General features: G+C 38.2%; 1 protein-coding gene across 1 annotated transcript; it reads left to right on the top strand.

Moving 5' to 3' along the window:
• NGF (nerve growth factor (beta polypeptide)) lies at positions 1 to 24473 on the top strand. Its single transcript, XM_010002020.1, has 4 exons — positions 1 to 105; positions 16711 to 16719; positions 20210 to 20351; positions 23596 to 24473. The coding sequence occupies exons 3-4, from the start codon at positions 20268 to 20270 to the stop codon at positions 24325 to 24327; spliced, it is 816 nt and encodes a 271-aa protein (XP_010000322.1). The 5' UTR covers positions 1 to 105; positions 16711 to 16719; positions 20210 to 20267; the 3' UTR covers positions 24328 to 24473.
• The last annotated feature ends 3510 nt before the right edge of the window (positions 24474 to 27983 follow it).

Raw genomic sequence — 27983 nt, 5'->3', positions numbered from 1 at the left:
CTGGAAAGGCAGGGGGAATGTGAATGGCTCTTCTGGCTTGGGAAAGTGTCCACGGACTGGGGTGCTACAGACTACAAAACAGCTTGGACAACCTCCAGATTCCCCGTACCCCTGGCATCCAGTGACATTGCTCTGAGGTGAGTGACCACAACAGTCAGTTTTCACAAAGCAAGTAATGCGGCTGTTGCACCAGTTATGGAAGTTTGGTATCTTCAAAATTAGCCAATGTATTCTTGCTGTGCAGTGATTTTTGCTCTCTTGAGGAGGAACAGATCAGATATTTTTGAAACATGGAGTGCTCATTGCTTAAAAATTGCATTTGCAAGAAAAGTGTGGTCCAGTGAAACCAAACACTGCATCTACTAATGCAGGTTAAACTGCAAGCACATCTGGAAGGTGTTGTTAAAGCATTTGTGTTAAAGCATTTAAGCATTTTCAAGCTTAAAGCTTGAAAAATATCTTCATTAAGAACAGCTTAATCTTAGAGAAGCATACGTATTCTCATTCTGTTCATCCAGGTATATAAAAACTTTTTTTATTTGCATCATACAGCAGTTACACCTATATGAAAATTCTTTACTGTCTTTGTTCTGAATATTAATGCTTAACACTTTCTTTTCTTCCTGTGATAATTCTACTCTGTAAGAACACCTTTCTTTCTTTACTTATATAAATAAGATATAAATAAACCAAAGCATGACTGGTCCAAGACAGAAACCTTTTAACTATAGGCAGAGCAGTAGTTCACTAGACCCTGTGTATCCTCTAGGATGTCCAATTGGAAAAGCTTACAAACTGTGCTTTGGAAAAGCTTACAAACTCCCTGCTGCCTGCCTGTTAGTGACAGGATGAAAGTGACAATATTTATTGATTTATACTAGGTGATAACACTGTTTTACCTGATACCCTAGACAGAGACAAAAATGGGGACCCCAGTCAGAGAGAGAGAAGCAAGTTGTGTGTGGAGAACAAAAAGAGTTTGTGCTTCAGTTGCTTTCTTCACTTTATATTCTCCTTATATGCTCAAGAAGTTTCAGAAAAACAGCAAAAGCGAGCATGCCTGTCAGGCTGGTTTTTCCAAGTTGTCACAACTTCCAAGTTGCATTGTAACTGTTAAGACAGATAATTTATGGCTGTTTTCATGCATTACAGTATCACAATAAAGCCTTTCTGGCAGTTTTTTGGTTAGGCAAAATAAAATGTGAAAATTACCTGCAAAAAGACAGAGAGAAAGATAACTTGCCCCGTACATTCATAATTTGCACTTCTGAGCCATTCCAAATATTATGGAAAACAAGCTTTTTTAAACAACCCTGAAAACTACTATTTCTGGCATTTCTCTGAAACTCAGGTTACAGTATTTTCTACACTTTCACAAAGAGGTTGCAGTTATGGAATGCAGAACCAAATAAACTGGAGTGTTCACTTAAGTATGAAATATTTGGGCCTAAATATATTTGTAACTATGCATTTGAATCATTTGCTACCAAATCTCAGCTAGGTCTCGGGAGAAGCCCTCCTGATCAATCTGTACAGTAGAGTAAGAATGTTTTCACATCTTAATCAATCGCACCTTAAAGGGATCAGTCAGTCTCACTGTATGGTAGAAAATAAAGTAACTGTGGCTTTCTTTTTCTCACCATCTTAGCTAAGCTGTGTCCATTTTCTCAATCACAAGTTTAAATTACCTTTTCAGATGTCTTCATTTAAGCTCAGTGGAGAACTACAAAGAGCACAAAGGATCATTCTAATCCACAGAGAGTAACTAGGCAGTCTGTGCAATCACCATAAAATGTTAAATTTAAAACTCAGATTAGAGAAATACCTGAATTTCAGATTAGTGTTTTCAAGGATAAAATGTCATTCTTTAAAAGAATACCTAAAACAAGGGTTAGATAAAATACATTAGAAAACTAGATTATCTCAATCAATAAGTCACATAAGTTCCCCTACTGCTCTATGGCTTTGGCCATATAAAAATGTTCTTTAAAACACAAATTCTATTAATTGGTTTCCTGTTTCTTTATTAAATGCTTTTAAGACTAACAGAATATTGAATACAAATCAATTAGAATTAATTAACTCAAAGGCAAAGAAAAAAATCTTGGCAATTTAAAAAAGTTAAAATAATTCTGCCTTTTTTTGCTTATATTTTAAGAACAAACTCTGGGGATCAAATATAAAGAGTTAATAACATTAATACTTTAATTTTAAAAGATTCAATATTCTAACACTAAAAGTCAGTGCTGGACTGCTGAGTATAGAAATATTTGCCTATACTTCCAATCTCAATTCAATAAAAACTGGTGAAACTCAACTCCTTCCAAACCGGCTACAGCAATGGTGACCTCTGCTGGCAACTGCCTACTCATTAAAAGAAATTTTAAGGGCTTGTTCAGAATGTGACAGTGAACTAAAACATTTAATAAATCAGCTGATACACTTAAGAGAAATGTAAGAGAACACCTCTTCCCACAAAACTTGCCTCATGGTACTGAAAGCAAAAGGCACATGCAGCAACACTACAACTGCATTTCTTACACACTAAAAAGGAAATTCTCCCTGTGCTGAATTTGACTGGAGCCCAGTCACAGAGGCCAATGTGCCAAAAGAGCATTTCTACAACAAAAGCTTATCCCACTGAGGGACAGATGCCCTACTGGATGTGTGTGGCTCATCCTCCTGACACAATGCCCTTTGTGCAGCTATGCTGAATTCATTAAATATTTGTGTGTGTGTTCACAGAAAAAATTATGTAGCCAAACAAAGCAGTATCATTTTTGCTGACAAGATTGTAGTATCTATTAATGTAAATTCTGTGCACTCTTATCTGCCCAGTTCCACTAATACAAAAGCTATGTGACTTAGTTGGTGGAAAGAAAGTTTCAGACTCTCGATATAAACCTATGCTGTCCCCACACCCTGAATATTGCTTGTAGTTCTGGTCATCATCTCAGAAAAAAAGAACAAAGTAAAACAGTAAAAGGTGCTGGATGACAAAAGGCCTGAAACATTTTCCATATTTAGAGAACTACATAGATTATAACTTCTAAGTCTGTAAAAGAGATAACGGAGGATGGCTAATGAAGATATTTATAGTCATAACCGATGTTTATAAAGAAATGGCTGTTGTCTTGTGTCTCAGCAGAAAAGGCAAACAAAAGAAGGTAGCTCCTTTCTCCATGCATACTCAAGCTATGGAATTTCTTTCCACAGGACACCATAGCTCACAGGTGTTCAGAAATTAATCAGGCATACTAAAAGCAAAGACACTACCTGTGTTTCAGGAAATCTCTAATTCCAAAATGACTGCTGAGTGGGAGAGTATACCAAGGAGATCATCATCGTATAGTTGCCCATTCTGTATACCAGTCCCTACACATTACTAGCTGCTGCAGGGGACAGAACACTGGTCTGGATGAACTTCTGCTCTACTACAGACTACTCAACATTCTCTTCTGTGTTTTAGTCTGTCAAATACTTGACCTACCCTAGCCAGAAGGAAAGTGATTATGTAGTACTTATTATGGGTTTCTAGTTTACAGATTTGTTCAAGAATCAGATGTAGGAATGTGTTCATGTATGCTTCCACTAAAGAAAGACATTAATTCTGAGACTTACAGTAATTTAGGCAAACCAATGTCTGAATAATTACGACTGAGTACTGAAGAAAGGCCTATGAAAGCACGTAACTGGTTGATCTTATGTAAGTCACTGAAATATAGTGCAAACTGGAGAAAATACTTTTATGTCATACCTTGCAGCCTATTTATCTGTAGAGCTGAGATCTTGTATGAACCTCATTATTGAACTCAATTCTTCCACAAAAAATATTATACACACATCTACATAAAAAGTAGCATGGAAATACTACATAATTAATTACACTGACAATATACCTTTCACTCTGAGAACTGCATTACCTTGTAAAATGCAACAGCCCAGAGCATATCAATGCAAACAGGGAAACTTGAATGTCAAGAACCACCAGCATATTCCAAGGTTGAATGGTGGAGACATGTCAACTGGATTTAGCTGACTTGCTGTTGATGTGAGAGATGTGTGTTTTCAGTCCGTAAGCATGCATGAAGTAACGCTACAACAATACAGAACTTCCTGTTCATAGAAGTGGAGTTTGTGCCCACAAATTTTGCTTCTCTGAGATTATTGAATACTTGCAAAAGCGTTATGATGTACTTGAACATTATCACCTGGTACTTGTAAACAATTATGAGGACACAGTAGGAGGTAAGAAATTAAATTTACTGGATACACAAATGATTATGTAAGATGCTGATTGCACTGGCAAAAAGTTGAGAAGTCACTAAGGATATAGAGTTGGCTACAGCAGTTCACTAGTCAGCACATCTGATTATTAGCCCCAAATAAAGCATACGCAACTACTCCAAAGTGCACGGTTGCTTTCATGGGTTTAGAAGAATGAGAGGCAGGAAGATACAGTACTTTCCTACCTTCAGGCTTAATGTCTGTGTGACTATATTAATGTGAAAATTAGATTATACCATTACTATAGAGCAGGAGAAAATATTCAAAGTGCTACTCAATATTTTCAGCTTGCATACAGCTATTAAGATGAAAATTGCTGTATGCACATAGAAATCAGGCCCAAATATATACATACATGAATGAAACTTCTCTGGCATATCATCTAAATCCAAAATTAAAATGACTGCATGTGGTAGTTTGAAATAACATGCTTGACTGCTCTCCTGCCAGGCTTCTGTAGCATCATTTGAATTTCCTGTGCCACTGTTCAATGAATGAAACACCTTTGACTTTTCCCTAGCCTCTTGCATTTGCATCATGCTTTGAAATTTTAAAGCACAATCGTTGACAACATCAGACAACCTAAATCAAGATCTGTCTGACCCACATACTCTGTTGCTGGGATTGGTTTCATCACATGAAGATTCCACATTGCATAGTATTATTCCCTGAAAGAAACGAAGATCATGGTAACACATAGCAGAAGTCCTGAGGAATTGCCAGGACTGGACTTTACAATCCAAATCCTAACACACTCTCCTCAGTCTGATAGTCACCGCAAGTATTTTCTGTGCATAACTCTGATCACTCACTGCCAGAAACCATACCTGCAGTAACCAAATCACTTCATGTAGTTCAAGACTTCTTTTGTTCAGGGATATTCTAAAACTGACTATGGATCACAGACAATAGAACTGATTCTAAAAAAATTTTACCTCCTTTATGTTCTTGGCTCCAAAACAAAATTTCCTGTTGCCAGAGGGTCAATAACAATGTGCTCATAAAAGATCAAATTCCGCTCCCATTGACTTGTTATCTTTCAAAACTTCCAATAATTTAAGTGGCAGAAGATTCAAGCACAAAGACAGAAAAAAATAAAACTGAATGCAAAGAAAAATTCTTGGACTTCGTTTGGGGCCTTGGTTTATATATTATTGACAAAAATCGTAATGACCATTTATTTTATGCAAATATAAAGCTCTTTCCAGGAATAAAATTAATTCATAATCCACAAAATCAATCTGCTTCTTACACACAGGGTTGGTCAATTATTTTGAACTGCTGTATCTGTGAGGTATGTTGCTGCATTAAAGAGTATGCAACAAAAATTTATTTAGTTCAGTTAGTCATATACTCAAAATCTAATAAAAGATTAGACTGTTTTTGACAGTTCTGACCTATGATGAGTAAATTAGCCCAGTATAAATACCACTAGGAAGCAGATTATTTCTTTGAAAACTTTTTATTTTTTAAGTATGGCTTTGTTAGGGTTTTTTTGTTGTTTTGGTTTTTTTTAAAAGCCTTTACATGCTGGGTGACTCAGATATGAAAAAAAGACCTGTGCTTGTTCACAAAGGTTTGCCCTGTGGTGAATGACACAGCCTGCATTTTCCAAAATGCATCATTTCCTGCCCATTATTTCATGATCTTTTTGGGACGCTCTGTGCACCAGCCCCAGACCAACAAGGTGTTTAAAGTGCATGCATCCCCACAGCCACACAAATCATCCATTTGAACTATTCATTGCTTAACACATTTCAAGAACAATTCAAAGTTCTGATGAATTTAACTCTCAATTAGGAACTATACTTTCACTAATCATTAAAATATTTACACTGTGGCCTTTATGGAGGGTCAGCAGGACGTGCCAGCTGCAGAGGGTCAGTCACTAGGCAAGAACTAACTATTAAGCTGTGCAAGCATAGATGCCTTCTGTCACTGTGTATGTCAATATCCTTAATTTTCTGGAGCTTTCATATTTCAGACTGAAAATTAATACAACAGCCTTTCAACAGTGGCATTTTCCCTTATTAATAACGGGCAAGGGGGCACAGAACAGCCATCTGAAAAGAAGTCTAAATTTTTCATCTTACTTAGATGCACCAAGGAAACTTTCTAACCACAACTGATGGATTGCTACATTGCACAGTCTGCAGGCAGTTGCCCTGTATTTGTGTGTCACATTTAGGACCCACTTAGCAGGTTCTGAAACATTTGAAAATCAAATATGGAGCTTTGGAAATTTGATCTCAGGAATGAAAATTGGACATTTAAAACTTGAGATACCTGCAAATAATGTGTTCTGTAGGGCACTTGCTAAGAGAAGTATGCTAATTTACACAGCATTCCGTATCAGCTGCTTGAATTTCTGGAAGTCCCTAGGAAACCAACTGTACATGCTGCTGCTGTGTTTAAATTTGTGTCCATTTGTTCCTAAGGTTTTAGAAAGTTAGCAACAAACATAAGAAATGCTTTCTAATAATTCACATTAAGTAGATTTTCATATTCCATTTAAATTCTACTACTGTTTATCTCCACAGATCACAAGGAAAATTGCCTCTTTATCCTGTTTTCACTCTTTTTACTGTAGGTGCAACATGAAGCCAGTTATTTTTCCATCAGTTATCTAACATTCACTCAAGGTTGTTTTATACTCATTTTTTCCCATCATAAAGACTCCAGTCCTGTAAATATGACTAGTTTTCTCTGTTCATCCATGGATGACATTCCTCTATATTCCTACCACATGCTGGCTGTTTCATAACACGTGTTGTTTGCTTATGCTCAGTTTACTAAGCAATCCATAACACTCTACAAAAAGTCCTTTCCTCTTTTTTTTTTTTTTGTCATACTTTTCTTATTTACATTAATTGCAAATATTATTTTTCCTGCAGGTCACAGACACACATGTTAAATAGCTCAGGGTCTAACCTTCTCTGTTCCTCTGGTTTCATGTTTCTACTTCAGTCCCTTCACTGTATTAAAACAAGTAGTACAATAAGCAGCAGAAATAATCACAGAATCACATGAAATCTTCTTCTCTATGGTGGTCAGAGTTTCTGGTGTCTGCTAAATTGACATGCATCTGGGAGGTCTGAATGACTTGTAAGACATACAGGTACACATGCCTGCACTAACATAAGTTGTCTAACCAAATGAACCTCTAATACCATAGCTTTTGTTTTGGTCAGGACCTCTAGGTATTGCACATTTTCATCAAACTTACAGAAACATAGTACCTTTAACATTCTATCTTTATGTAAAAACCTATTACCTATAAAAACCTTTAACCTTTTGTCAGATGTGATCGGCACTCAACATTTTCAAGGGTCAAGGGTTCATAAGACAGTATAGTTTCATGTGTTGTTTCTGTATTAAAACAGACTTTAATCAGGTGACATTCTTTGTTGAATACAGTTTGAAGTCTACAGAGCAACCAAGAACTGTCCTCAGTTATGCACTGCGCTTATGTAGTAGCTAATGTTGTATTTACAGAAATGTCAAGCCATTGGAATTACACACACTTATTTTCCATGTCAATAATCTTTTCCACTCCTCTCCCCAGTTTTTTATCGATATTATAAATATTCAACATCTATGTTTTTGTTCTGCCTAGATCCAAATCCTCCCTGCCCTGGTCATTCTCGCCAAAACTTCCTCTCATCCTTTTCCCAGGCACATGCTGTAAACAGAAGAGTGCAAAGGTTCACTGCTCAGCCTCACATTCCAGGACACTTTATGTATGCCAGAAGTGTGACTTTCTGGCTTTGCCAAAGCATGCAGAGTCACATGCATTAGAGGGACTTTGATCCATGAGCTCTTCCCCTAGATGCACATTCCTGCACTGGAAACTGCCTTTGGGAAACAGACCTACTGTGGTGCAGGATTGTGCTAAAGACCACTTTTCTCTTTGTGTGCTTTGAGACACAAAAGCACGTGACTTCTTTCCTTCCCATTTCTCCCATTCCTTCTTTTTATTCAAAAGCAAAAGTACTGGAAAACTATTCAATGAACTGCAGAATTTCTTAAACTTTGGTTCAACATTACTTGAATTTTTTTTTTTAATGTAGTAATTTGAATTCAGTCTTCAGCACTTGACTCATGTTCATGCCATCGCTTGAAAGCGAAAGGAAGCACTTTGTAAGAAAACAATACTTGCAAATAACTCTTGCAAAAAATTGGACATACCTTGTCTTCCACTCCTATTTGACACAATTTTTGCTAGATGCAAGAAACAAAACCCACAGAAATATCCTTCTGGGATTAATTCTCTAAAAATAACTGAAAAACCTACCAACTTAACTTTAAAACACACCATTTCCCTTCCAGGTGTGATTTTTTGCTACTAGCTGTAATATCTGCAAGAGGCTGGGTAGGTTGGTATTATTTATCTTTCTTAAAACTTGTATTAATTATTTGAGGCTCTGCTAATTATCTGTCCCAGAAACAAAGCAGTATTGCAGCATCATTCAGAAAGAACATGAGAGAGGGCAGGTGTCATGCTCCACTTTATTAATCTGCTGTAGTACAGATTAAACTAATGTAAACCTAAAAATGGAAATTAAGTTCTTCTACTTGGAAGGAGCCCTAGTGAAAATTTTCAAATTCTTACACAGAACAAAACAAGTTTTCAGGAAGCAATTAATTGCTTGACTGAGACTATATCTGTTTTTTATTTTATTTAAAACTTTTGGGTGATACTTTTAAACATTTCATTTAACTCACTCAGTGCTGATTACAGTTTGGCATTTCCCTCTGTGTAGACCAATGCACAGGGAATGTGCTATTCATCTGAACACTGAAGTAGAGCAGGATGACTCAGCAGATTAATCAGCTTTCTTTTTTTTTTATGACAAAGCAAGTATTGGCTTCTCCAACTGCTAAAGTGACCACCGTCGAGTTGATTTTGTAATTCAGTTTTGGGCACTCCTGACTCACATTCTAAGAGAAGGAAAGTAACCTGTAATCTATGATCTGTTTTACACAGCTATGACTGATAAACACAAATAGCAATACCCCGTTTTTTCTGTTAACCATAAAGTCCTTGTGATTTTGGAGAAAAATGTTTCTGTTCCTGTTGCTTTATCATCAAAATTTGCCCCTAATTTGGAATCAACCATTAAGTCCAGGGTTTATGGGTTCTGACAGCAATATCAACTGCTATCTAGACAAGTAGCTACTGAAATCACAGCATCTGTATTTTGCTAAGTAAGTGTAGCCACTTAGCTAGAACATAGCACAGAACCAGCAGATGAGCAGTCTCTTAACTTTCAATCCAAAAATCTGCTGAATTTATTAAACAAATAAACCAGGGGGGGAAAAAAGCTACTTATAAAAATCTTAAGTTAACAGAGCTCTTTTTTTCTTTCATTAATAGATAAATCTCAACAGAGATGCAGTCAGTGTACAAATAAAGTATGTGATCTCATAATGAAATACATACAACGTAAATGCACTTAATGGCAAAGTTACACACACATCAACTAAATACACTGTAATTCTAGACAGGCAAAACCCATCGGCTCTCCCAGCTTCCCACTAAATACATCTCCAAGCATGGAAAGGTTGCCAGCTATGGAGAACAGTTTAGAAAGTTAAAGACAGTAAAAATGGGATTCACTGGAGACTGTAATCCTAACTCCAAGTAAGCATTGCCAAAGGGCTGACATGAAGAAACAAGTACTATTTCAAGCACTCTGCAAAGCCAAAGGAAAGATTAACATCTATCAGAATCAGCTACAGATGAGATTCTTGGTGATCCTTGAATGTTAAAAGAACTTAGAAGAACTGGGGAAAAAAAACAAAACAAAACAAAAAAACACACCACACGTACCTGAAGATTTGGTTTGTAAATTTAAAATACCTTTCCTTACATGTCAGCTATGTATTTTCAAATAGCTGTGTGTGATGTAGCTTCCTGTTATAAGGCAAAAGAGGTATTTCTTACAACTTATTCAATGTCAAGCTTGGTCTTGTATGAAAATTAGAGACAGGGAGCAGTTCTGTTGCAGTAGCTAGCATTGCTGTAACTAGCCTACGAGCCATTTATTTTCAAGTTATGTTGCTGTGGATTTTGTTTCTGCCTTATCTGTGTCTATCCCTATTAACCAGGTTAAGACTTTGTTCACATGCTTCTAATTAAAAAGCTGTCATTCTGGGTGGGGATTCCAAGTCTTCTTTTAGCAGGGTAACCACTTTATCTGCCAGTTCAAATTACCACTTTCAACATCAAATTTTGCACAAAGATAGCACTTTTCCATGCTGGCTATAACTCCTTATCCATACCGGTTTGAGTAACACACTTTATTTTGTAGCATTGGTATCAACAGCATTTGTATACCACAGCCAGCTGCAGTGCTGCCCCACACTGATGAATTTACAGGGTTTGGAATTGCCATCCTCCGCAGTAGTTTAAGTGTGAGAAATGCCAAAATATCTGACAGAAAAGGCTCAAGCAGATTTCTCAGTGAAACCCATTTTACCTGCATTCTTGTGAGGGCAGGTGACCCGCAAAGTAGGCACATTGGGTAGGAACTTAGCCCACTTTTTTATTCCCTAATCCTGACCAAATTATCCCTCCCTCATTTCCCCATAGGCAAGGTACTCCAAAGTTTACAGCCTATCCGATATGTCTAAGATTACCACCTGATGTCCCACACCTGTTTACCTAGTACCTTACCCTGCCTAAAAGGCTGCCTCAGTCTTGTTTGTTTCTTTCCTTTTATGGTGAGATTGTACAACCTTCTTTCCTTGAATTGGGTACTTGACCAACTTTCTAACCACTGTTCTGGTATGAATCAGTTTTCTTTTGCCAAAGTGCTTGAACACTGGCTATACAAGCCTTTGATTACATCTCATTCCTAAGAAATCATTTCCTCTACAGTTATACCAAACAGAGAACAGCTGAAGCCTCTGCAAAAACAATATTAATTCTTCTCACAGTAACCAAAGCTCTACTGACCATGTCATGCTAGGAACATGTGTGCATTTGTCTACAACATTTTCCCCTTACTAAACCAAGAGAACTGAACTTCAAGCTGCATTCCACTTACCAGCTTTAGCCTTCAAATTTTATTTCCAAGTTATTATTTCTGTATCTTCTCATTCCCATAGCAAGTTACCATTTCACTACTAAAGATGTGCAACCATTCCAATGCGTTACACTCCACATAATAAAGACATGCAGCAACATCAGCAATTAGCACTGCTTTGCAACTTAGGCCTTTCAGAGTTAGAACAAGGCCAAAGAGCACTCTAGAACAAGTGGTAGAAATATCCAAGCGCACAATTAAAAGGAGTTGCATCTTCCCCATTATACTTCCTGACTGTAGCAAAAAAATGCATTCAGCAACATCATGCCAGAAAGAAGAAAATGAAAATGTAAGAACCCTAAAAATGTTGCCAATGCAAGTCTGTTGCCAAATGCACATTTGTAAGTGTTGTTGAAACTGACAGTTTAGTCCAACTCCCTGTTTCCTGTTCTTAAGCAGAGGTTGCTGAAGCCTGAACTTCACTTAAACTTCCTGCACTTTGTTCTCTGCTTAAAGAATTCCCATGTATAAGGGAGTGAATGGTACAAGAAAGGATCAGATCTTTACTTAGGGATATGGTTTGGATAAGGACTTGTCAGTGTTAGGTTGACAGTTGGACTCTGTGATCTTTAAGGTCTCTTCCAACCAAGGTAATTCTGTGATTTTGTGTGACAGCTGCTGACTCCCAGCAAGAGAGGACACCTTGCACTCTGTAACATCTTTTACTTCTCTGCATTACACTGACTGTCATTCAAGCTTTGTGTGAGGCAAGGATATCACACAGTGGTCAGGCTTCAGAGGCTGATGGTTAAACATCCAGACAAACCCCTGCCCACATTTAAATTGCAGCTTAAATTTCATTTCACCTTAAATGTCTGGGTGGGGAAGAAAAAACTTCTATCTTAAAACACTCACAGCAGCTGCCTCCCCTCAAAAGCTGACCTAATAAAAGACAGAAAACTCCTACTCACCCCACTGCTCACTGGGTCTGCACCCAGAAGCCCACACCATGCAGCTACAAGATGGACCCAGTTCAAAATACCACTGCTCTCTGGGAGCATTAGTCAGATTTTCTTGTGCAGCAGCTGCCTGATGCTGGGAGCTTTGCACAATGCCTCACAGGTTTAGTGTCAGGGTATCTACTAAAGCAGAGCTGAAATTCTCAGAGCATAGGAATGAAGTAGCTTCCTAAATCAAATCACTTGTACTTATTTATTACTAGGAAATGCAGCTTCAATTTGCTTTTCTGAATATATATTTGGTTGCTAATGTACAGAATCCACCACATTGTTACTACCTCTCTTTATAGTTGCCAGCAGTTGTCTAGCATTGTAACTGTGAAAGTCACTGCACACTGGGTTAAATCAGTAATGAGTGAATACCTTTCACAGAAGATGAAAGCCAAGACGCTTAAAAAAACAAGAGGTCCAGAGTGCACTACATTGAATGTTGGGTAGGGCAGCAACTCCGTGGCAGCTGGTCTCAATGTGTGAATGGAGAGCGCAGGCAATTAATAAAGACAATCTTGAAAACCAAAGACAGTTCAGAACAGAAAAAATATAGGAGGGAAATGTAGGTACAGTGTATTTTGCATAATGGAAACATATTTACATATAAACCATACTTTAATACCAAGTAAGTACAAAGTAGAAATGTAAGAAGTATTAGAGCACATGGGTAAAAATTCCAGCAGCACCATGGTTTACTAAAGATCTGTGTCTTTAGCGAAAATCAGGTAGCATCGCTGCTTCTGACGTGCTACAACTCAAAGATTAAATCCTATCTGATGGTTTCCTTTTTCATGTCCAAATGAGCCAAAATATTAACTTAAAGGTCTAAACAATAGTAAGAACCTTGAGTTTTTCTTGGTAAACTACCCTAGGCGTCAGGAGACTTATTTCTCCTGTAAGAACTACCTGTGCTTCTGGAGAACATTAAAAGAGTGACACAGATGATACTGCAATCTGGTAACTCTTCCAGTGTTTGTGTTCTATTTTTTATTTGGCAGGGTTTTCATATTTTTTTTTGGACAACTCTAATACAGACCCTGCTTCTTAGGAGATTTCACCTTCTCATGTCAAAATTGCACCAGATTTATAAACATCTTACTGCATAGAAAAAAAAAACACCTTTTTTTCACCTATTCAGTAACTTCCAATTTTTAAGCAACCAGAAACTACTAAAAAGTCTTCAAAGCTGAAAGTTTCCCTTGCACCCAACTATTTGCTTAATTTAGATGGCAAAAAGCATGGTATTTCATACCTCTCTAGTGACATACTTACAAGTTCTGAGGAAATTGTTTTGAATGCAAATTAAACGAGAAAGGAATAGACCAATTTGAGCATCACTACATGTTCACTATCTTCAGAACAACTTCAGATTTTGCAGTGAGAAGACACACCAGTAACTGCCCAAACCTTTGCATGTCAACTCATGAATAGCAGGACACAGCCCTCTCCTCTCCATTGCTTATGTTCAGTAGTAATCTAGAAATTATATACTTCTCAAATTTACAGGATATGTCAAAGAATACATAAGTCAAACTGATAATAAGAATCAGCCACATTACTTAAGGCTTTTATGCATTAAATTTAACTTGGGGCATTCTGATTAGAAAAAAAAAATAACATTTTAAGTTAATCAGAAGTATTATTCCTATAACTTCACAAAATTAATTAAACGTATTTATTATCAGCTAGGCACAGAATGAATGTGACTGCCATGGGGCCAATATCTACTTTCAACTGCAATGAAAATAAGTTAATTTCTAAAGCTCTCATTTGAGTTTTCTTGTGATTATTTCCATATTGTCATGTGAAGTGATTAATTAGAGAGCAAACGCAATCACTTAAAAGGTAATTGAATGCCATGGGTCTCATGAAGGTAAAATAGATTTAGAAAAAGGAAAGAATATTCTAGAAGCTAAAATTTTAAAAAGTGTGGCAAGTGGAGGAGGCAGATAAAAAAATATAACTACTGCCTGGAAAGAATCCTATGTTATTCTTAGGTTCCTTTCTTGCCAAAGAAGTAACTTCCACTGATAGACCAAAAGCCAGGGTGAGACCTATTTGATTAAGAGCTTATATTTTGACTTGCCAAGTACAAGACACTTCTACATCCCTTTTGTATTTTCAGAATTCCTGTCCCATTAAAATATCATTGAGTCTTTTAAAATAGTTATAAAAGCACTGGAAGATTTGTAGAAGGTAAAATTCCTTTTAGATGTGAAGAATGAATATAAGAGGAAAGCCTAAAACACATAAGCATCAAGTATTAAAAGCCATGAGAATCCTGATTGTAACTTCCAAGCACCCTTTGTACTCACATATTGTTCTTTTCCAAATTCAAGATCTAAAAATCGCTATAGGAATCTATCTTTTGGAATCTCATCACGGCATACCATTTCATTTTTTATTTTCTGCCTCATTTTTGGGAGTCACCACATTTTATGCATTAGACTACAAGACATTAAATCCCTAAAATTCTCATGTTTCAAATTTCTTTTTACAGTGGTATAAAAGTGAAAAAGGGTAACAAAAAAATCATAAGTTTGAAGAAAAATTAAATGCTGTTAGGATTCAGCTGGTTCCTATTAATCAGGGCTTGGACAAGAACCGGATTTATATTCCCTTCTGAATAGCTGGAATAAGATCACTAGTTGGAAAAGTTTACTAGACCTTAAAGACACTATTTTTCTGCCTTAACTACTTTTGGCTGTAAGATGGGATAGTAACATTGTAGCCTGATTGCCCTCATACTTTCTTTTCCCATGTGAATTCTAGTTTAATTTTGATAGTTTCATAAAGACTGAAATTGCAGTTCTTTAATTTCTGATCATTTTCTATCGGAAGCCTCAGGACCAAATACAGCAAGCTAGACACCTGTCAGAACCAGCTCAATCTATCTGGGGGAGGTGTAAAGGGAGAGAAGGACAGCTTACGCATACACCCTCATGTTGTTCTTTTGGGCTTGCTCTTTTAAGCAAGGGAAGTGGGGAACAACTCCTCTTGTGTTTGGACAGTAACTGTAGGTGAGCAGCAACCTTCACGCTGGCTGGTAGCTTCGTAGGATAGAGGTATCTGCTTCCGTGGACCTCAAAGGCATCCAACTTTGTAATGGTGATATAGATTTATCCCATTTATGCTGCAGTGGTTTTCCCTATCAATTAGTGCCTGAGATCTTCAGTCATTCTTTCGTGACAACAAATAAGCATTTATGAAAACCTGGAGTACTCTAAAATATATACAGTTTCAAGCCTATACTGAAAGTTCCAAAGTAATCATCATGTCAATCACTAATTTAAGGATTTGCTTTATAGATGGTATTATAGGGATGATATACAACTGTAGTTTGCTCAGATAACCTATTTCTAGCCAGCATTTTTATTTCTAGTTCACTTAATGTTACCAGCTGAATACCATTGAGGCCACAAACTTCAGGAGAATCAGATTCACATGCTCCTTCTAAGGCTGTTTTCAGATTTCTCACTAGTTTTGATAAGTGACCAATACTTCATTTTTCCTTAACTGCTTTTAAATATATTTTTATCCTGACACAGGCAATTTCTGTATATTTTTATTTAATGTCTGTCAATTTGCCTTGGTTATATTAAACAGGATAAAATTTTCTCTTGTGTCAGGATGGCTATGTGCTGTACTAACAGCCAATCTCTCACAGTAAGAGCTACATTCCAGTGCAAGTTTTTACTGGTATGGCTATTATGACGTGAAGATCATGTACTGTTTTTCAAAGTATTTATGTATTGCTTCAGGAGGATAGAAGTGATAGAATTAGGCTCCTGCAAATAAGCCATTCCTTTTACTTAAGCCCCTGTAAGCATAAAATAAATCCTAAGTAGAATTGTTTTCCAAAGCCTCACTGGTTTCTGATTTGGTGGATCCTCACCCTGCAGATAAAGACTCAGTGCTGTTTTCCCAAAAGTACCAAAAATGGACAGATGCATCGTGGACTATCAAGCATTCTTGTTATTACCCATGCCTAAACTAAACTTTAGTCAGAAATCTAGAGGTAGGTATTTGTTGCACGCCCTATGATGACAATGGTAATGGTGATGTGATGCATGCTCATTTCTGCAAGGCAGCATTTTTCTCAGACTACTGCTCTCCCTAGAAACACTCAAAGAAACGTTTCATTACTAAATGCATTTGCAGCAAAAGGAAGTGTATGAGACACAGGCAGCTTCCAACTGACTCTTGAACATACATAAAGCTCTTATTTATAGGATGAGTCACTGTAGATATAATAAAGGAATAACATCTTGAGTCCATTAGAAATTTCCATCTCTTGCTCATCTGCTAAGATCAAGGAAAAGCTGAAATGCAGTGCCTCTGACACTCTTCTTAGTCATAATGGCTTAAGGATGCCCTTAAAGGCCTCTCAGGTGTCAGAAATTTTCCCCCAGCATTGCTACTGCTAAATTTTAATTAGTTTACCTCTTCAAATTATTCTATTGAGGCATATGTGCCAGTTGACACCTTCTCTTTAACAGCAACTTCAGCAGCAACTGTGTCCCTTATTTATCTCTTACTACTGGAATTAGCAAGATAGAATCTTAGGGGCTGGAAGGGACCTCGAGAGATCATCTAGTCCAAAGATAAAACTAATACACTGCTTGCTGCTTACTTCGGTGACATCCATTATCCCGTTTGCTGCATAGAGAGCCAAGCATATCATCCCTCATTGCAAATAATACGAGAAAACAAGCACAAGTTCACTGGCTGCAAACCATCCACTCCCAGTTTGCAACTTTTTCACTTACAGGTGCCCATAAGCAAAGATCTTTTTTAAGACACAGAACCAATTGCTTTTTGATGTGATCATTTCTCCTCTCTTATATTAAACCTACTTCAGTAGGGTATTTTATTAATCCCTGGGAATTGTAGGTAGAGAGGAACAGTATATAGGTGCTGTCTTCAGCATCATTTGAATAACACCGCATCATTTACTGGACTCTGCCACAAATAAGAATCCGGGAAGAAGACAGTAAAATACCTTTAAGAAAAAAAAACCAAACAACACAGAAAAAAAAAAACCACCACACACACAAAAAAAAAAAAAAGCAGCCCTGCTGAAAATAAGCTCTTTTGTGGTTAAAAACCAGCCAGATGGAACTGAAGTAGTGTTTTCTTAGGGTGGCAGAACAGTTGGGAAAGTTGTTGGATTATTTTTGGCAGTGGCCAGCATATTAGAGCTGTATCATTACTGTTACTAAACTGTCAAGAGTCCAATAAAAGGGTTATTACTTTACTAGTACATTATTGCAAAACTATAGTATATTCAGTCTGGTAGCATGAAGCTTTGGATTTTAGAACTTTGTTCAACCTTTCTGACACATTCATACCACTGTAACTAGCTTAAATCCTAAATACTTCAACCACACAAGTGCAGTAGAACATGAGCCATGATCTACAGACAGCAGCAAATCCAAAGAGTGGCCAAATCATTGCAGAAGCATTGCGCAACACGGTACAATGAGCACAGATTGCGTCCTGTGCTCTGCACCGCTTAAAAATGTGCATGGAAGATTTCAGCTGGATTTTTTCAAATTAAGTAGCTTGTATTTGGATCTTTGTCAGAGGCAAAGCCAGTGGCTACAGGTACTGGCAGCCAGCTCTCCTGTGGACAGAAACCGTGCAGGTGTAAAATTAATCCAATTCATGCTTTGGCATTAGCAAAACGTTCTCCTTATCAAAGGCACTTGAATCTCTACACTGATTCCAGAAGGATCTTTTGCAGTACAGCAGTACCCTATTCTACTCTTATTTTCCTTATTAAATGGAAGAGATGACCTATATAAATATTTATTCTTAATAACATACTGTTTCTATCGCTTCCAATGGCTCTCATGAATTTTCAAACAGAACTGTACTTTGCTAAGAAGGTATCAGCATGCTGGATTTAGCTGGTGAAGAAAATAATAATTTTCCTTTGATTTGGGGTCTATATGACCATTCAGAGTGTGGTAACTAACACTGGAGTTATTTCTGCCTTTACACTCACCAGAGGACAAGATTCAAGTTATGTGCCTTCAGGTGTCTGCATGTTTTGTATCTCCAGTTCTTCTCAAATATCAGACACGATCAAATAATTCTCTGCCAACAGCAATCTGTGATTATCCTTCTGATTATCTACTGAACTGACCAGATTTCCCTGTTGTCATAGTTGTTGCCTTCACCCCATTGCTTTCCTCTTCCTCACTAGGTTTCAGCAGTCAGCCTTCTGGCCAGTTTCTCCCAAACACAGTTTATGTTGCCTCAATGAAAAAAACATCCCAGCCAAATAGCTCATTTGCAGCCACTTCACATCACACACCAAACCCCCTTAAAGTTTAAAGGCCTGTGCACTGTGAAAGGTGTTCAGATTATCTCCTAAGGCAGGAATACTCAATACTAGTGAAAAAAGGAAGCCTGATTAGAACACAAAGAGCTACTTGTCTTTTCATCTCATCAGTGCTAGTTTGCCAAAGGTCTTGATTAAGAGATTCCATCAGGTAAGACCTGATGACCCCCTAAACGTAGAGTATACTGATTTGTTGTTTTTTTTTGTTTGTTTTTTTTTTTTTTTTTTAACTGAAATTGCAGACATCCAGTTTTGTGGCTTAGCAGTTTGGTAGCTTTTAGCACACAGCGTCTTTTTGCTCTGGCAGCTTAGATCCTTAGAATTATTTTTTTCTTTTTTTCTTGTTTTCTTGTTTTCTTTTTTTCTCTTTCCATGTGTGAATGAAGGATCTCAGACATCTTTCCTTCACTGAAACAGACTCAACAGCCTCTCATGAAACTGCTCAAGTGGAACTCATGTTCCAAACAATCAACAGAGTCAAGTCACTATCACTGGAGAACCTGTGAGATGCTTTATCACTCCAGTATGCTGAGCTGCTCACTCTTTTTTTTTTTCCTCCACTCACTTTCACTAAATGTTACACTACTTCAAAACAGCCCAGCCAACTTGGCAACTGCATTTCTTCACACTTAGCTCAAATACTGATGGGGAGGCTATAAGTATCCAGCAGGTAGCTGTTTTTTCATGTGAAATGTTAAGATCTCTGACGATATTTACGTATGTGCTGACAAAAACCAAAAGGAGAAACAAAAGTTACTTTCCACTGGCTGTTCAGAACATACAGTACCATGCATCTTGGCAACCCTTCTTCAAGGTCTCAAAAGGACTTCCAGCATTTAGGACACCATAAGAAGAGAAAGTATTGGGTATGAACTGTGTGCGTAAGACGTGTGCATAGCAGATCTGTGGATAAGGCATAGATAGGTTCATGTCCTGCATGTACTACAAGTGTCTCTGGTTTTGAGTGTTTGAGTACTGACAATAGCAGTACACCATTCTGAAGTACTGTGACAGACAAAAGGACATGGGACTGGTGAGAGTACTGCTTAGACCAATCTGGACAACCAAGCAGAGTAGCTGCTGAGTTTTACAATGACTGCATTAGCTGGCAGACAATTTGCAGTGCCTTTACTTGTAACCAGATTTGCTTCCCAAACAAAGATGACGGGGGTCTGAACCCTTACTTGTCTGTTGATGACATGCACACTGAGCTCAGATGGAGACATCAGCAGGTATTGCTCCACTATGCTGTATCACTCCTGTTTTTGGCAAGCCTGGAAGATGCTCAAGACCCTGTTAACCATAGTCTGGTAAAAGCGATGACTAAAGGTAGCTGTCTTACCAATGTGATGCTCTTGAAAGTTCGAGTATTGCACTTCAGACAACCTCTACAGTGTAACAGCGAAAAAGGAACAGCTTAGAGAGCCAAACAAGTGGATCTGCCCATATACTCTTGCTATCAAGGGGGGAATGGTACTGATTGCATACTTATTTCCTGAGTAATTTTTGAAACAAAAAACTCTGGGTTCTAGTGGAACCCAGAGTAAGCAATTCCCAGACTCAGCTACGCAGTCAAACTAGCCTGATGGCATGCTGCAGCCAACCTCAGCTCAGTGTCTGGATGAAATAAAGACCTTGCAAGGAGAGCAGTTTTTTTGTGCAGTATACTCAGAGGTAAGCACAGCACACCTTCTCTTCTCAGAGAAGACTGAAATAATCTATTACAAGTGTCACACAGTTTCCTGAATAGCTATACCAGAAAAAAAGTGTTTAAATGACGCTTGACAAACATACAGGTAGGGAAGAGAGCTGTTATCCTGAACTTAAAAAATCATTAGTCTGTCTTACAGAGAATGCAGAGCAGTTTGCATTTAAAGCTCTTGTTTTTTGAAAAGCTTAGTTCTTTTCCTTATTAAACAACTTGCTTCACTGACACCCACTAGCTAGGTACTATCTGGCTAAAATGGGAGTTGCCATTTATCCTGTCTTCTTTTATTCTGTCTCCAGACACTGCATCTTTTGTGGGGCATGTTTACTTAAAATGAGAGATGGTCCACTTAGAAGTCACAGTTCTAATTAAACATTCTCTGTTTTAGTATAGTTTTTGTACTTTTGGCATTGAAATGCTTGTGATAAGCTTCATGGCCAATATTACAAATATCCATGTACTACCAGCACTAGAACTGGCAGCTGGGCGTCTCCCAGGAAATGCAGGTGGCTGCATGTGGCATGCACTGACACACTTCTAGAAAGCACCATGAAAGGGTCTAGCAACTAAGAATGTAATGAGGTTTAGAAATAACCACTGAAAATAGCCTGTAAAATATCTGTACTTGTCAGTAAGAAAGTCCACAATTCTCACAGTCTAAGGCAAACTTATTCTTTAAATGTTAAATTTTTTTGCTTATGTTGTCATCAAGTCTAGCCCGCTTTTTTAATCTGTCAGTTTCTATTCTCCAGTAATTTAATAATTGATTAAAATATTCAATTTTGCATCCTCAGGGAAACTACCAAGCATACCAAATACATTTTGCCTATGTTTCTACAACACTGCCCCACAGAATGTTTTACTGCAAGGAAAGAAAACGCAAGGCAAGTTTAAAAAAAAAAAAAAAGATCAGGTGAGATCTTTCTCATCTTGTGTTAATGGCCTAAACACAACCATCTTAGCAGATACTACATAAAAAACTCTAAAAGGGAGATAAATGTAGCTGCGTTTTAGAGCAGTGAATCTTGTATAGCACAAAACCAGAAACAGCTCTTTGCTGACATTGCAATGTCTCTTTCCTATAGAAGGGAGTAATAATAAAAAGGGTATATGTATAAACACAATAGATTGAGGCTGCTATTGGCATGTCTAAATTGTGCCTGGATTTTGTTCTGCAAACCTTTTCCATTAGCATTTCTGTCAGGAAAGCCAATTCATTAGAGATGTAATGAACCATCTGATTTTAATTTGGTTATAGAACAAGGGGTTACGCCAAATAGTGCATAGCTGAGCAACTCAGCCACACAGCTCCATTTCCTTATACAGATGATGACGACGGCTTGAGCATCAGCAGCATGTGGCAAAGTAGCAAACCTCAGCCTTGTTTTAAGCAAATTAAAGTAGCTTTCAATCAGTAAGGATTTCCTCTGGAAGATTTTACTCTCATCGTCATTTTGTCTACAATTCTGCTAGCCCACCTGTTGCACAGACAACTGCTAACATGCCTTTTGGTTTTTCTCTTCTGCCCTTGATGCCAGGACTGTAGCACCTTCAGCCTCCCCAGTCCCTACCTTCACTTAGGATATCCTGCTGATTTCCTAAATGCTTGCCCAGCCCTGCACAAACACTGCTGTTTATTTCCTTTCAGCTCTTGTCCGAGCTAAGACTATCCACACAAGATCCAATGGGACATCTTAAGGTTCTGTATTTTCTACAAGACTGTGCTTGAGCAAAGCTAAAGCCTTGGGTGAGGGCTTTAGTGCTGCTCCAGATTCTGAGAAAGCTGAACAGAAACAAAGAGGGGGAACTTAAATGGTTATTGACCCACACCCAGAAAAAACATTAAGACATGCCAGGAAATCACAGTGGAACTGTGCAGAGCCTGATTCCTCCTTTCCAAAACCCTGTTTGTCCAGTGTATGCATGGCTGCCTGACTACTGGCCAGACACAGTGTAATTCAGGGCCAGCTGAGACATGTCAGGCAAAACAAGGCAAAGAGAAAGGGAGGAGCCTCACTTGGTAGTTAGTTGCTTTTTTCTGTTTCTACCCTGTCTCTGTTTATTAGGTCTGTATAGAGGAAATACGTCTGCCCTTAACTGCAATTTCAGATTGTATTTGAATGTCTCTTATTCCCAGGATGCTTCCTGTTGATTTGTTAACCCAACACTTGGCTGAATTAATCAATACATGGTAGTTACCTAACAAGGCATTACTGCTGCTGGTCTTCCAACATCAAACTGTTCTTAGTGACATTGTGGACATTTTTCTTATGCATTTCCATACCCAAACAGATGTGCATATTCTCCAGATTAAATGAAGACTAGCACTGGCACTGAACTGCTATGCAGTGACACTTGTCACTGCTCACAGTACTCTGAAAAAAGGAAGGTGGTTCCATGTACATAATTCCCAGGACGATGGCCAGAACAGTTTTAGTGAGCTTACAACTAAAATGCCAAACCAGAAGTAGTCTGGCCTAATAGGCAATTTTAACACGGAACAATGCCATCTATCCTCATGACATATGATGCCTGATCTCTTCTGAGAAGGAGCCTGGGCTTTATCTGCACAAAATCAGCAATGTGGTACATCCCAAAAGGGCAGATGGCATAGATGGAGGCTGCTGAGCCACCCAGAGTGGTGGGGCCTGTCCACATGGCAGGTAAGCATGGCTGTTGAGTGTGTAATAATGGCACGATTCACTGGAGCTCCCCTACTTCCACAAGTACTGGCTTGGTAGTCCCCACCCTAGCCCCAAGGATATCTCTGCAGACAAATAAACTGAACGGACAGTTATTTTAGCCAAAGGACTGCCTCTGCTCTCACTGTTCTGCAAGGCATCTGCAGCCAAGAGATCAGCCGTGACCAAAAAGGTTGCTGCAAAAATCACTAGAGATTTTACTCCTGGAAACATGTTGTTGCCATATGGTCTCCACATTAATAACACCAAATAAGTGCTTCATAAACAGTGTTCTAATAACAAATACCAGAGGAATTAATAATAATCTAGCTAGTATTTTCTAATGTTCTTGCTTTATTAAGAACATTTATGCTGTCTGAATGAGCTCTTCTGGAAGAACATCTGGCACCCACATGAATACCTGATGAAATCTGTGTGATCCTGGGTATCTTATACATTTATTGTCAGCAACTGCATCAATTTGTGCCAGCATGGCTTACAGTAACATTACATTTTTATTTTGTTCTAGGTGCACTGCGTAATGTCTATGCTGTACTACACTCTGATTATAGCTTGTTTGATCGGCACACAGGCAGCTCCAAAGTCAGAGGACAATGCTCCACTGGAGTACCCCACAGAACACTCCCTGCTCAATGCCCACTGGAGTAACAGACACCACATTCCCAAGGCAAGTTCAAAGATATCCCACGGCCACTCTACTTGGACAACAGGTGGAAGAGAAGCTATAAATACCACCATGGATCCAAAAGTTTTTAAGAAGAGGCGTTTCCGGTCTCCTCGGGTGCTGTTCAGCACACAGCCCCCCCCAGTGTCAGGGCAAGGACAGAACACAGAATTTCTCAGCAGTGCAGATTCTCTCAACAGGACTGCCAGAACCAAGAGGGGTGCACATCCCATCTTACACCGGGGAGAGTTCTCTGTGTGTGACAGTGTCAGCATGTGGGTTGGGGACAAAACCACAGCCACTGACATTAAAGGCAAAGAGGTGACAGTGTTGGGAGAGGTGAACATTAACAACAATGTTTTTAAGCAGTACTTTTTTGAGACCAAGTGCAGGGACCCTAAGCCAGTCTCCAGCGGATGCCGAGGGATCGATGCAAAGCACTGGAACTCTTACTGCACCACAACACACACCTTTGTCAAGGCGCTGACGATGGAGGGCAAGCAAGCAGCCTGGCGGTTTATTCGAATTGACACAGCCTGCGTGTGTGTGCTCAGCCGTAAGTCAGGGAGACCCTGAGATGGATCTAAACCCCATGACAACATCCTTCTACCCCCCTACCTCAGTCTGTAAATTATTTTAAGTTATAAAGGACTGCATGGTATATTTATAGTTTATACAGTACAGAAAGAACCTCATTATTTATTAAACTCTTTTGGAAACCTTTTGTGTTTTGCAATTTATTTACTGGCAGAACCCTTCAGAAGATGTTCACTTTAGTCTCATAAAGCCCTACAACTCCAAAATGTTCACAGGGCCACTGAACAATCTTTGCTTGCCATTTGACAAAAATAAAACATTTTTCATGCTGTTTTCACCTATATTACTATCTTCCACAACAAAAGAACTTTCCTCACACAACCTAGGAGTTTACTGTGAAAATCTTGAAAGGTTATTTTGAGTTGAAAATTTTTGTCCAACTACCAAGAGACTGCAAAAAAATCTTCCCAGACTTGCTTCCACTTTTACTAACTAGGTATAAACATATTATTCTTATATAATTAATCACCTTAGCAAACTTCTGGTAGAAATACCAGTTCTCCATATTGCTAGATGAATTTCCTAAGTAAGGCCTTTTGTGCATTTTTTTTTTTTAATTTGCCAAATTATTTTAACTGCAAAAAAAATCCATTCTGAATTATTTTGGAACATTTGTCTGCACACCTGTAGAATCTATATGTATGTATTTTTGCATTAAAATGGTATTTTGCAGCTCATTACTTATGAGCTATGTTACACTGATAGGGTTGCAAATGTCAAGATACGTATATAAATGAGAAAATTCATGTGGCTTATAATTAAATTCTGAAAACTCTCCCGAGTTAGTATTTTAACATAGGGGCAAGTCTTTTTATGTGTAATAGAAGAAAAAATAAAAATAAATAAATAAACAAAAATCACTGAGGCTGTGTTTTAGCAAGGAGCCTCAAAAATAACTCTGTGCTCATAATTTCTGTGCTTTTGGGAACACTGGTGTCAAAAAGTACACAGTGGAATTTGAGGCCTATGATGGGTGTTTCAGTCATGGCATACTGAATAAAGCTACAGTTTCTCTCATTGTTTCCTTTGGAAGAGCAGCTGTTAGCCATTGCAGAAACTGCTTTAAAAAATTACCATTAATGTTTTTCAGCTTAGTTTCTTCCAGAACCTAGAGGGCACATTTTCACCCTTGCCTTCCCGCATGATCTCTTTAATGAAAAAAGCAGACCTGACATTTGCTGCCTCCACATAAACAGCAAAGAAGGGCAGTAGATCTCTAGAGAAAATGTGGTAAAACAGTGCCAGTGGAAAAAAACAAACCTTGGCAAGATGTGCTTTCTGGTACGATAGAGCCAGTCTGTCTGACATGGAACCCACTGAGACAGACACCATTTCTGATAATTACTGGTATGCCACTTTTCAGCCCTCTCTAGTACTTGTTTATGGTGTGGGACAGCAATATTGCAGTGAGAATGTTTTGCACTCTCCAGAACAACATTTTTGCAATATTTGCATGAATAGTTAGTTATATGAAAGGTCAAGGAGAAGGCAGGCTCCTGACTGCTGACTGCCCTCTGTCCTCCAAATAATGGCAACTTGTTCTGGAGCAGGGGTTGGCAGTGAATACTAAGGAGTAGTCATTGAGCAATCATGTAGGCATCAGACCCTCTGACAGCAGCAGCCACCTGCCAGTCATCACAGGAGAGATGGATGGAGATTAATGAAACACAGGATTGTGAAGCAAAGAAAAATGCCAAATTGGAGCGGAGTCCCACCTGGGCCTTTTAGTGGCTTTAAAGAGAAAGGAAAAAACAGCAAATCTGCTTTAGAAGTGCTCTTTACCATACATGACACAAAGCAACTAGAGAAAAACAAAGCTGCTACTCATCCAGGACTGCTATTATTACAAAATGGAGACTGCTATTATTATTTAACCACTGACAAAACAAAACTGCAATTGCAAGTGTCTCATGAATGCATTTGGTAATTCCAAACATGTAAAACTATGGCTTTTCTTCAAAGAGCCCTGAAACTAGCAACTTTCTTAAAGAAATCCTAGATGTTGAAATTCCTTCCACATCCAGCCCACTTAGGAGTTCCTCTGATTACACCTTAAAGCACATTCTTGCCAAAAACAAGCTACTGCCACCTGTAGTAGCTAACCTGAGGGACAAAGAGCTGTAATTAAAAGCTCTATGAACTACTGTTAAAAATCTGGACTTTAAGATTTCTATTAATAAACATTTAGCCACTAATTATGGGGGAGGCTTTATTTAGTCTTGCTGAGATTGCTGCGATCTATTCCACATTTATCCCTTCAGCTGATTTTTATTTTGTGCTCATAGGACTGAAACTAGACTACTGGTTCATCTTTCACAACAGTGACCTATTGTATTACTGACATTTCTTGCCTGTTCATAAAAAAGGTCTCAAAAGAGAGGGTAAATTAATGAGAATGAGTGGGGTTTTATTACACTAAAGTAAGAAAAACCTAGAGTTAGAAAGAGAATTCTTGCCACATTTTAATTTTTATATTACCTGTGTGTTCAGATAGCAAGATAAGGCTTCATCTCTGATTATAGCTACACAAAGCCAACCTGTGAGATTCCCCCTGCAGCACTCAAATTTCATTTCACTTAGATATTTACATCATGTTTAAAGACTAAGATTTATAACAGCGATAGTCCTACTTGTTCTTGCAGTAAGGCACTACACTTCCCTGTTACCTCCCATCAGCAGAGAAACATTCTTGATAAAGCCCACGCACAGAGTTTCACCAACCTAAAGTATCATACAATAAGGATACCGTGAAGTCAGAAATGTAGTACAGGACAGAATACCTGGAGGTACATGCAATTGTCATCTCTAGGCACACCAAAGAACATACAAAACAAATACCTACCAGAAACGCCTCGAGCGAGATGCAAGGACTACATGACATTTCAGTGACATTTGCCACAATTTGTGTGCTTCCAGGCAAGAGTTAAATTATAACTCTTTTTGTTCAAGTTATGTGCATAGTAGTCACTCATCTACCAAAAGTCTGAGATAGAACTTGAAAATATTTTCAGTTATGTATATGGACCCTGATAAACATGGCCCCATACTTTTGGAATTTCAATATGGATGAAGGAGTAGGAAGATCATTGCTGTGTAGAAACTCACAAATGCTACTGATCTACAGTACAGCAGATTGGGTTAATCATATCAGAAACAGAACATAACCTGGTAGAGCATTTTTTACTACTATTGTTGATATTCCAGAGGCTTAGCCTTCCAAAGCATAGTGAAGCCAATGACAAGACATCTTTCATAAAGACCTTCTCATTATCTCAGAAAACGATATCTCTTAGCATCCTAAACCAGAGACAGGCGAATGGAAAATTCCTCTACATTAACATATTGTGAGGGGATCTTTAAAGCCAGTGTTTCCCACAACATATTAGCAAGTTGGTCTCAGAACGCAATGCTTCCAGGAGGTGAATCAGTGTCTGTATCTGTCAGTGCCCTCTCTCAGTGGCCTCAAGTTACTGACAAGACAGCAGTATGTTACAAACTCATTTGCCAGAGAAATCAAGACAGATAGCTATTATAGCAAATTATAGTAAGAGTTTATATAATAGAGCAAAGGTGAAAATCTGTTTTCTAACATGATTTTAAGGAAAGGGAAAAACAATTACAGAATTACTGCTCAG

This window comes from Chaetura pelagica, unplaced genomic scaffold (assembly GCF_000747805.2).
Source record: "Chaetura pelagica isolate M959 unplaced genomic scaffold, ChaPel_1.0 scaffold181, whole genome shotgun sequence".
NCBI lineage: Eukaryota > Metazoa > Chordata > Aves > Apodiformes > Apodidae > Chaetura > Chaetura pelagica.
Note: the sequence above shows the minus strand (reverse complement) of the source record. Positions and strands in the feature narration are given on the sequence as shown.

Excerpts from the sequence above, each read along its gene's own strand:
- NGF (XM_010002020.1), top strand. The coding sequence starts at position 20,268 with ATGCTGCAGCCAACCTCAGCTCAGTGTCTGGATGAAATAAAGACCTTG. Across the intron at positions 20,352-23,595 it reads TTTGTGCAGTATACTCAGAG|GTGCACTGCGTAATGTCTAT; the intron begins GTAAGCACAGCA and ends ATTTTGTTCTAG.